The following is a 12,110-nucleotide window of genomic DNA, read 5'->3' as shown; positions in this document are numbered from 1 at the left end:
GCTGCAGCTTTGGGGAAGTAAGTCTGGCTATATCTATATCTGATGGAGACAACACCTCAAGTTGACTAATGGGAAAAGAGCAGCATTAAACATGACCAACATTACTATGAATCACATCACTGTAAAAGTTAGAATTATGGCTGACCAACCAGCAGTGACTTTCTACAAAGGAGCAATGTTAGCTCGTTTGTATGCAGTTATTCAAAGCCTTCTTAACCCACTTATCTAGGCTTTTTAGGTGTTATCAGCCAAAAATGACTGCAGCGATTCAGAAAACCTTGATAAGTGGGCTGAATCGACATTTTTTGCTTCTGTCAAAAACACATCGTCAAGTGAATGGCGATAAGACACTTATAGGCAGGTTTTGAAACTCGCACAATTCTAGTAGCCTCGATTAGCTTATCGAGGCTAATCGCGGCCCATTGCTGGATTTAACATGGGGTACTTTGGATTACAACAGAAGAAGATAGAAGATTAAAGAAAAGAATGACAGATGAAGATAGAAGAAAGAGAAAGAAGATGAAAGAAGATTTTTGTACCTGATGCTGTTCTTCAAGGAGGATGGAGTCAGATTGCAGTTAATGACGTCGCGGTCAAGAGCTTCCTAATACATTGGGATTCGGAGGGTGAAGACTTCTAAAGGTAAGATAAATATTGAATGTATGTAATTGTCTTTTTTCAGGGTTTTTTATTGTATTTATTTATTTTTATGTTATTCATTGTCCAATGACTGCTAACTTATTCATCTGTGCCCCTTTAAGGTGTAGATACTGTAAATACAGTGAAAGGCAATGCATTTTTTGTCAAATGTTTGTTTTGAATTGATTTTTATTTTTTCTATTTCTGTTTATTGTTTTGATTAAATTGTTTGGAATTTGAATGTTTGTTTTTAGTACATTTTAGGGTTGGTTAGTGGTTTAAATGAATTAATTGATGTGTTGGCTAGTGCTTTTATTGATTTTATTGATTTGTTGGCTAGTGCTTTTTTATTTGAATTGGTTGGATTGGTGTTTATTTAATTGTATTCTTGTGTTTCGGAATAACATACATTTAATTAGTTTGCAGTTTTTGTGATCCATACATTTTATTGATGTGTACTATTAGGCTTTTTAGTTCTTTTATTGTTAGGGTGTTTAGGTGCTTTGGTATTTATTTTATTCTTGTGTATTTGTGGCCTTACTTATTTGTATTAGGTTGACCATTAACTCCTATAGTGGCTTATCATGCCCATATTATATGGGTATGTTGTACCACTGTGCCAATCAATGGGTAGATGGTGGGTATAGTGAGCCCAGGGTGTGTTGTTAGGCCACCTTGGTGGGTATCTTGGGAGGATGCGTTAACCCCTTAATTACTATAGTGGTTATTAACCGTTAAGGTGGTTAAGGGGTTAGGGGCCATTAGAGCATTTTTCTTGAACTCTTGCTGCCAACAGAGGACATGGACCTGGAGAATGGTGATGAGGATGCCCTTCATCATGGCAGGGGTAAGTAAAAGTTGTTTTTACTTTATTTATGCTGGCTAGCTAATGTTTGATTTTAGAATGGGCAAATTAGCTATTATCCATATGGGGATAATATTTATTTTGCCCATTACTCTACTGTATGTGTTGGGGGGGAGGGGTTTGGGGATAGAGGAGGTGGGTGATAGGGTTTGTTGTGTTTATTTTTGTTTCTTTGGGTAGAGGGATTGGGTGAAGGCACCAGTTGCCCTAAGGGTGGATGTTTAGGCCAACTGGGGGGAGGGGGGGTTGGACTGGTTAACCCCTTCATTAAATATCAGTTCCCACCGATATGGTAGTGAAGGCATTAACTCCTCCCACAACCTTCCAGGCAGGCTTAACCACCCATACTGAATCTACTACCCCCTTAATCCACCCCCCCTACCCCAAAAAACAGACTATTGGGGTTGAACCCCTTCATTGCCTTAGAGGCAAGCCGCTAAGGTAATGAAGCTGTTTTAATAACATTTTAATATAAGTGTACGTGAGCAGGGAGTCTCGGGAGCAGAACCACGTTGATTTGAGTTCCGGTGACCCCTTGCCCCCAGAGATACAGGCCCTGCTTTGGGGTGCCGGTATATCCTATGCATTTAAATCCTGCGGTCACATGACGTGAGACATTTAAATGCATAGGAGATACCGGCACCCCATAACGGGGTCTGTATCTCGGGAAGCAGGAGGTCCCCGTTTCTGAAATCAACGTGGTTCTGCTCCGGAGACCCCCTGCTCACGTACACTAGTATTAATATTCTCTGTGCAGCTCTCTGTGCAGTTGTGCAGATCGCTGCAGATCGCCGGGTTAGCTTTTTCGAGAGAGGCGAACATCACATCGCTGGCTCCTCGCCAGTTTTGGGCATTTTGCTATCGCTGGTCTTCAGATAATTTGTCTTCAGTTTAATAGTGCATTTTCCCATTAAAAATAAAACCAGCCAGCATAAAGTAAATAAAAGTTGTACTTACTGATGCAAGGATGAAGGCCATCCTAATCATGGTCCTCCGCGTCCTTGTCCAACATTGGCAGAAACATTACAATAATAATAATAATAATATTTTTTTTTTAAATGGCCACTAACCCTTTAATCACCTTAGTGGTTAGTAGGCCTGCCCACCCTCCCCGGGGCAACTAAACCCTAGCCTCCACCCCCGCTACCCATTGATTGGCACATTGTTAAACCAGGGCCATGTTTTGCCACTATGGCTACAAAAAAACACTACATAAAACACATTGCATAAAAAAAAACATTACAAATGCCAATAAACTAATATATTGGCACAGTGGTACACCATGCTCTTATAATATGGGCATGCTTTGCCACTATGGCAGTCAATGGAAAAAAAAAAAAAAAGCACCAAAGATACAATTCATAAGAATAAAATAAAAACAAGCATTTGCAAAAAGATATATATTTCTTGTCACTTAAAGGGGTATAGATAAACACATTGGCAGTCAATGGGCCGGGGGTAGGGTGGTTAGACCTCCCAGGTGGGTAGCGGGGGAGGGATGTTAAGTCCTTTATTACTATAGTGGTTACTAGCTGCTAAGGTGATTAAGGGGTTAGTGGCCATAAGTTTGTTTTCTATTGTAATGTACCTGCCAGCGGAGAACTAGAACGGGGAGGAAGACGATGACGGTCGTCATCCTAGCAGGGGGAAGCCGAAATGTAATTTACTTTATGCTAGTTGTTTTTATTTTTAATGGGAAAATGCACTATTATCAATATCTGGATAGTAGTAAATTAGCCCATTACTGTATTGTACTGTATGTGTTAGGGTGGGGGGAGAGGGGGTATTGGGGGTTCAGGGGGTAGTTGTGTTTATTTGTGTATTGGTAGGTAGGTATTTTAATGTTTATTTGTGGGTAGAGGGATTGGGTGAAGGGGTACTTTACCGCTATGGTAATGAAGGCATTAACTCCTCCCGCAATGTTCCCAGTAGGCCTAGCCAACATCCTGGGCCAAGTACCCCCTTCACTCACCCCCTCTGCCTCCAAACCTGTTGCTGGTGCCAATTATTTATTTATAAAATATTTTACCAGGAAGTAATATATTGAGAATTGCCTCTCGTTTTCAAGTATGACCTGGACATAGAGTTATGATGACAAATACATGGTTACAAATACATAATTACATTAAGTGAACAGGGTTATACATTATATACAAGACATTTGAAGATAATGGGCCTCATGCAGTAAGCGACGATTATGTGAAATCGGCAAGCTTATCGATTAGTCATGTTATTGGCGTTTTTCCCTCTCCGTATGCAGTAAGTGCCGAATACATTCAAAATCAACCAGAAAACAAATCCGCCCACTCTCACGATGATGAGCCGATCACACACAGGTGTATCGGCGTGCGTGGCGGGGTGCTGTTAGGTTGCACAATCACAAATCTTGCTGAATCAGGCGAAACAAGCATGTTTTTGATTGCGCGCCATATTTAAAGGCAACGTGTACTGCTAATCATTCTCTGTGTTGTTGGGAGTGAGAGAGAGAGAGAGACGCACAGAGCTGGACGATTGAAGATTTGCATATTGACTGAGAGACTTGTTGTGTATTGGGTGAGCTTTGTCCTTTGTTGTTTTGTTTACATCTTTGTCTTGTTTTATATGTGGAAGTGGGTCGTGTGATTGCCTGTACATTTCTTGTCTGTTTTTTGTGAGTGCTGGAAGTATGCCCGCAAAGCGTGGGAAGAGTGATGCTGGTGGGAGTGGGAGTGCTACTCGTGGGAGTACGCGTCGGAGTGAACGTTCTGTTCAGGGGAGTGATGTTGCTGGTGCACCGAGTGGTGTTGCTGGGAGTGGGAGTGCTGTTGTTGGGAGTGGGAGTGCTGGTGCTGCGAGTGGTGTTGCTGGGAGTGGGAGTGCTGGTGCTAGGAGTGTGAGTGCTGGTGCTAGGAGTGTGAGTGCTGGTGCTAGGAGTGGGAGTGCTGGTGCTGGGAGTGCTGCTGGTGGCGCAGTTGCTGATGGGGTGTCTGGTGGTGGCGTGCTTGCTGGTGGCCAGCTTTTGGAGGCTCTTCCATTGGAAGAAGGAGAGTCCAGTCAGCACCAGCCAAGCTCTGACCCTAAACCTGCTCGGAAAAAACGTGTGGAGAAGCCACGTAATCCTCGCTTCAATGACCAGGAAAATAGGGCTCTTGTCACTGGCATTCTGGAGCACTATGACAGTCTCTATGGACATTTAGTAGGTAAGTGTAACTTTACATTTATTATTCAAATACATGTGATCCTAGGTCATCTGAGTTTTGTTCATATGCAAATATGGGTACACAATATCTTTCTATGTTCATTAGTGTGGAAACACAGCTTTTTATCATGCCTTACAAGGACAAATAAACACAGGCGGTCAATTTGCCAGAACTGCATACAATATGAATGCAACCTTGCTTACATGTATAGGTTTAGTAGTGAATGCTCATGTGCTGCACATATTACACATAAAACAGCATGTTTGCTATCTCTTGGAACAGCTAGCAGTGTAGGAAACTGGTGCTTATATTATTATTAATTTACCTCATATCTTTTATATGTTTTTCAAGGGCGGACAAGTGCAGCAAGCAAAAAAGAAATGTGGGACACAATAGTCATTGGTGTCAATGCCTGTGGGAATAGTGTCAGGGACAAGTATCATTGTCGGAAAAGATTTGATGATATTAGGTCCAAATTGAAAAAGAAAATACAAGACCAACGCGTGCATGCTACTGGCACTGGAGGTGGGCCCACACCACAACGTCTCATATTGACTCCATTGGAGGAGCTGCTTCGGCCAAAATTACTTACCGTCGTCGTGGAAGGCTTGGCTGGTGACCGTGACATTGGAATTTATCCGTCACAATTTCCAGCAGGTGATAAATATTACTGTACTAGGCGTGTCGTTGCTTACAGTTATTTTGCATAGTTACACTGCTTTTTATACTGTCTTCACAATATAAGCATACCTGCATCTATATATGTATATGTCTGATTCTGTATATATATATCTCAAAATAGACATATATGTAGTAGTCCTACTAAAAGCAGTAACTAATATAGCACGTGCCATTGCGTGCTCATTTACATGTGAATTCCCAAAATGCATAGCTGCAGTGGAAGCAATTGATGGTGGGCGAAGATGGGGAACAACAGGGTAGTACACATGTGTAACACATGTTCATGAGAAATTATTAGTAGCTACAGGTACAGAACAGAAATATGTATCATATTATTGTGTATTTTATTGATTTTACTCCGACAAACATGACATTACTGCCTATTTTAAGCATGCATCAAAGAAATTGCATGTAACGGCCTACAAACATCACTGGCACTAACACATCTATAGTTGCTTATGAAAAGGTCCATTTTTGCTTTATGTCATATACAGACAGCATAATGAGGCACACGTATCATATGTTATGTCATTGTTTTCATAACTTAAACACTGCAGATGACTACTTAGCTCATCTACCATTGTGTTAAAGCAGCTGCAATTAATATCTCATCACAGCATACACTTCAACAGAGGGGGTGGGGTTCAGCACACACACTAATTACAGCCTCATTTCACGGTCAACTTAGTTCACACCATTTGCACCTGTTTCAAGTCATTGAAAGGTGTGGCTGATTAGGCTTTTTGGGGAAGGGAATACCTTTCTTACAACCTGAATAGCACAACTGAAGTTAATCACACTCATTTGAAAGCTTAACTCTAGCTACTAAATGCCCCAACAACTCATTACTTATCAAAGCGTACGTCACACATTAGTTCACTCATATCTATAGTTGAACTACTATGAAAGACACATTATCACACACTGCATGTGTTGTCTTGTTGAGTCACAGCCACATTCAGGTGTGCCACATCTTCGATTAATGTACCACACATATCCTCTACCAAAAACAACACTTTTTGCAATATGACCACCTTCATGATAACCATTGTGAATGGTCATCTCATGATAGTTATGTACATTATGATACTGATATCACTACACAACATATGATTTTTATGTACTCATTTAATCTATTTATCCTCACGCATTACTGCAGAAACATAGTATGTTGTATGTTAGGGAACTCAAAAATTCTAAGTACACAGGCATGTACAGTGTTATTACAACTATTTATGTTCACTTTCACACACATTTTCGGTTAAGGAACTGATGTTGTTAGTTAATCATAAATACAGAACATACAATAAGTGTTTGTTCAATATTTACACATGTAAATGTAAAACTTATGTTATTGTTATATATAGTTGCCCCTGGAGGACATGTGTCACCTGAGATGGAACAAGTGTCTTCACCTGGGTCAGCCAGCTCAACACTACTAGAAGGTGAGTGTATCATTTGCTGGCCATATAATATGTGCTCTTCTATATGTTATGTTGTCATGTGCATTATTTGTTTTGCACATCTTCTTTAAATAGGATTACTTAGTGTCAGTGAAAATTAAGTGTAAGGCAACATGTATTGTGTTAGTGATGTTAATTATCATGTAGGGCTTCTGAGTTTAGAGCAACTTTTCATTCATTCATATTTCATACTGAGTCCAAACATTATTTGTAAGTCAAGGTAGTTTTTAATGAGGTTATAAAACGTATGCTAACATGTTAGGTGTTACTTAGGACACAGTACAATTACATAGTAACACAGCAAACATTAACATGCCATTTAATAATGTGTACATTTCTTTTTAGAACATCATGGTGATGAGGATGATGAGTATGATGAGGATGACGCCACAGAAGAGACTGAAATACAATCATGTGACCATGAAGAGGTGCCAATAGAAACTGTTGTACCGCCAAATCGTCCATCAACTTCCACATACGATGCAATTGTAGCTTCAGAGGGAAAAATAGTGGACGCAGAAAATCGTCGCCATTCAGACATGATGACAGTGCTGGAAAGGATGATTGGACTGCAGGAAGAAACAGTATCACAATTGGCACATCTCCACAGAGTCTTCATTGAAGTGCCTAAACAGTTGCAAAAAATCAACACCTCATTCGAAGCATTAGTTGTTCAGCAAACACAAGCTAATTACTGGAGAATGACTAATGTACCACAATTCAACACCTCCCAGCCAGGATCTGTTCATGCAGGTCAGTTTTCACCACATTCATCTGATATTCATTCACCAGGCCCAAATGTTACCGGTCAAGTAGCAGACATTGCTGTGCAGGTTCCTGATGACATCCTACCGCTGCCATCTGTACAAATTCAGCAGCAGACACCTACAAAGGAGGCGACAAAAACAAAACAAGACACACATGAAACAGACCAACCATCACTTGTGCAGTGTCTACCAACTTGCTCACATGTGTCACTGGGCACAAGCCCTGTCCGTGAACAGTCACTACCCAAAAGCCCTGTAGGTGAGTCGCTGCCCAAAAGCCCTGTAGGTGAATCGCTGCCCAAAAGCCCTGTAGGTGAGTCGCTGCCCAAAAGCCCTGTAGGTGAATCGCTGCCCAAAAGCCCTGTAGGTGAGTCACTGGCCACAAGCCCTGTAGGTGAGTCACTGGCCACAAGCCCCGTAGGTGAACAGTCACTGGCCACAAGCCCTGCCCGTGAAGTGCCAGAGGCCACTCAAAGTGGCTCTGTTGTGCCTAAAGTTGGTGGCAAAAGAAAAAGGAAAATTCAAGAGACAACAAGCAGGCCTGTTACTCGCTCGCAAAAGGAACAAAAAAAATAAATGTTATAATTCAGAAAATATGTCTTTGGCCTTGTTTTGTTGACTTCAGATTATCTAATTACTATTGTATGTATGCTGAAGACTGTGTTGTTTCCAAACTTTCAACTATGTTCTTGTACACGTGAAGTTTTGGAAATGTTAACACTCATAATTAATTGTGTTATAAATATTTATGTTGTAATCGTCTGTTCAGTAATGGTCCACCAGGAGCCAGTTGCTAAGTTTAGAGAAGCTGCCATTGACTTTGCAGCAAAACATTGCATTTGGGTGTGTTAATTGATGTAAGAATTGCATATGCATATTAGTCACATGCAATTATTAAAACACCTAAGTAAGTGCAAACATCTTTCTTGTACGTGTACAGCAGGATTATGTGTAAATTATTACTTACCTTTGCCTTGCTTGGCCATTGTAATTTTGTCCTTTAATCAGTTGTGTGTTCGTTTCTATAACATCTCAGAATGTATAATAATATATATACACACACACACACACACACACACACACACTGAGTGAGTGTGAGTGTGAGTGTGTGAGTGTGTATATATATATATATATATATATATATATATATATATATATATATATATATAGTACTATATAAACTGGTATACACAAACTAATACACTTCATGCTTCCTTGTGAAAACACTATTTTAATAATACAGGCCTAATGTTTGAGAAATATCCTAAGTATGAGACTCTAACAGTATTGTGCTTAAACAAATGTTTATTACTTAATTCAATCATGTTTCTCACCATTTAAATAGGTTTCATACAAGGTATACTTAATGCCATCAATGTTGTGTGTACTCCTGCAATATAAAAAAAAATAAAATATTATATATAAATATATATATATTTTTATAAGAGATATATTTATATATATATATATATATATATATATATATATATATATATATATATATATATATATATACACACGTATTTAAACTCATGCAGACAGGGAGTTAACCAGACTTTCACATACACACAGAAATGTAAGCGGGGAAAAAACATTTCTTTTTGCAGGTGTGTTTTTACTGATATGCCTGGCTAAGAAATATTTTCACACACTGGTCTTTGTTAGTTTTCAAAAAAACACTATGTGAACGCATTCACAGTCTAGGGATGTTTTTCACAAACGAGATAAAAGAAGGAGAAATGTTTCTCCCACAGTCCCATATCACGAACCACAACTGTTAACCCAATTAGACAAACAAATCCAATTGGCGTTTGAAATAAGGAGTCAAAGTAGTTAGTTTTGTTGACCTTGACAAGGAAAAACAGGAGTTTGTTAGCCATTCAGCACATTCATTTTGATGAGCAAATAACACAGACCTGCACACAGCTTTTGTGCTACTCAGACATGGCTGATGAATTCGTTAACAATATTAATCCCCTTTTAGGGTATAAGTACATGATCTGTGAAGCCATCTTGAACAGTCGCGGACAGAAAGCAAGCACACGCCAAATCGATGATTTCATTCGAGCAAAATATCCTTATTACCAAGACCGTAAGCATGCACGGAATTTTAATTCCTCAATAAGATTCACTTTATCAAGTAATGACTTTTTTGAACGTGACCAGGATAAGCTACAACACACCTATGGTTTCTGGAAGATTGCCCCGGAAAAACAATTTCTCCTGAAAGACGGCACTTATATTGTCGTGAAAGGCATATTTATTCCTAATGGCAATAGCAATGTATCCGCTACTACTGATCCGTTTGAATCGATACGTGCTGCAATATCTGCAGCCTCCATTCCTGAAACCCACATTGTACAAGAACAAAAGTACTATGATTATGTACCAAGCCTTTCAGCTGAAATTGCATTGGAATGGGAACCGGAAGAAATGAACCTACCTCCCGACCAATTATTTGAAGAAAGCAGTGGCGATTCCTATGAGCGCATCCTGGAGGAGATATGTGCCATACTGGATTCAGCGGTTGGGTTAAGCGTGGATGAAAATGGCTTGCATTTCTGGAGCGACCAGTTGCAGCCAGGCGAAGAGTTAATTCTAGAAGAATGGTAAATATAACAATCGTTATGCGTTGACTCTGCGTTTAAATTTTTTTTTTTTTTGTAACCACCATTTTCACTTTCAATGCGTGGATACAGCGTAACATTGCAGACTGCATAACATGTAGCGATCACAAACAAATTGTTTCCTAATACAATATAGTAGGACCTGAAAGAGTAGTACACATTGCTGACGGAATAAATATACGTACTTTCCTATCCCTTTAAACATATTAGCAACATTTTACCATTACTCTAACACATACCTGTTTTGTTATCATGCAACATCTACAACATTGAAAACCGGGTCCACCACGTATGACGTGGGACCCTTGTCATGGGCCAAGGCGTCCTTAAAAAGGATTAGTGATGTAAGTCCCGCCCCCAAGCGACGTGCGCGCCTCAAAGCCTATTGGCTGTCATGTTTTGTTATAGTAACGGTAACTGCAGTGTGTGATGCGTGCGGCTCAGTGTTTGTAGGCGTACCCTGGGCGTTAGCCGAATGTTAATTGAGTGGGAGGAGTGTTAGCGTGCGTTTCACGCTGGCTTAACATGACGTCACACGTATTGCATTTGCGCATTGTGTTATCGGCCGTGCTTTCTGTTCAAACACGTCTGTTTAAAAAGAATACAGATGTACTCGTTTAGAACGAATGTAGTTTCGTCTTCATTGTATTTGAAATAAAGATGTTATGTTTACTGGTATTTTCAACATGTATTGAACGCACAACGTACGCTTTGTTTTGCGCATGCGCTAACAGTTAGTGGAGCCAAGCGTGAAGTGCGTGCGCACACAAAGATGTGCGCGCACATCTTTCAGTATACAGGCAACGTTCACTTCTTATACATAGTTATGCCTGCTACAAATTTAAAGAAACATTACATACTGATGAACAGTTTTACTTCTAACATATAAGTGACTGACGTGTGTATCTACACAATCATATAGAGCTGCGTAACGCGTTGTCACGGATGCATATCTAGTAAGGTGCCATCTTTGACCATCATGTGTTTGCTGTATTTCAGAGATGTCGGGGAAGATACAATCGGATCAATGTATGATTTCAGAAGAGTCTACCTTTATATGAGATGATTGTGAGGAGGAGCCACCGACTACTATACTACATATGGAACTAATTTTATATTGCTTGCAGCGCTTATTAACAAACAATTAAAAATGTGATACCCTTATGCCTATATTGCATAAGCACTTAATTAACATAATGATGTTGCAAAAGAGTGCCTCATGAATTTTTATTGAGTGTTCTTTAATGACTACTAACATTTTATGACATGGTGTGTTTTATATATAACAACCATTCCCACTCTGCTAACACATTTGTGTATTATAATATGTAATGGAACGTATGACTGTCGAAACTATGTAACAATAATAATAATAATATGAGCATGTTCATGTATAGGGCTGCTAGTTGTACGCAGCGATTTACAGACACATGTTTCAGCCTGAGGTCCCTGGCCCGTGGAACGTACAAATGTTTTTTTGCCGCATGAGGCACAGGGAGATAAAGTGACTTGGCCAAGGTCACAAGGAGCCCACACCGGGAATTGAACCAGACTCCCCTGCTTCAAACTATCAGTGCCAGTGTGTGTCTTTACTCACTGAGCCACTCCTTCTCCCAATGTAAAGGACACTTACAACCAAGTAGCCATTTATTTTTAAAATCTCTTGTTACATGGGTATGTAGATAAAATGGTTTGGGACTGTAGCAAATAATGTTACTGGCCAGATGTTATGGTCCCCTCCAATGCATGATGTTCTGAATATGACATCACCATCATGTTATGAAGTACGTTTCTGTGTATATTTCATTAACCTAACTAACTATAGTTTACTGTGTTTATTAATCGTTTAGAAATACATAGTATAGTCAATATGATGATATAAGCTACCA

General features: G+C 39.7%; 1 protein-coding gene across 1 annotated transcript in view; it reads left to right on the top strand.

Moving 5' to 3' along the window:
* LOC142490626 (uncharacterized) overlaps window positions 1-12,110 on the top strand; it is a 98,778-nt gene that overhangs the window by 47,901 nt on the left and 38,767 nt on the right. The window contains exons 2-5 of the mRNA XM_075593043.1: window positions 4,283-4,683; window positions 5,035-5,340; window positions 6,732-6,809; window positions 7,173-7,907. Of these exons, the coding sequence (XP_075449158.1) occupies window positions 4,283-4,683; window positions 5,035-5,340; window positions 6,732-6,809; window positions 7,173-7,907 (1,520 nt within the window). The remainder of the gene's footprint in view (window positions 1-4,282; window positions 4,684-5,034; window positions 5,341-6,731; window positions 6,810-7,172; window positions 7,908-12,110) is intronic.

This window comes from Ascaphus truei, chromosome 3 (genome assembly GCF_040206685.1).
Source record: "Ascaphus truei isolate aAscTru1 chromosome 3, aAscTru1.hap1, whole genome shotgun sequence".
NCBI classification, from domain to species: Eukaryota; Metazoa; Chordata; class Amphibia; order Anura; family Ascaphidae; genus Ascaphus; species Ascaphus truei.
The sequence above is the reverse complement of the archived record's forward strand: the minus strand, read 5'-3'. Positions and strand labels throughout refer to the sequence as shown.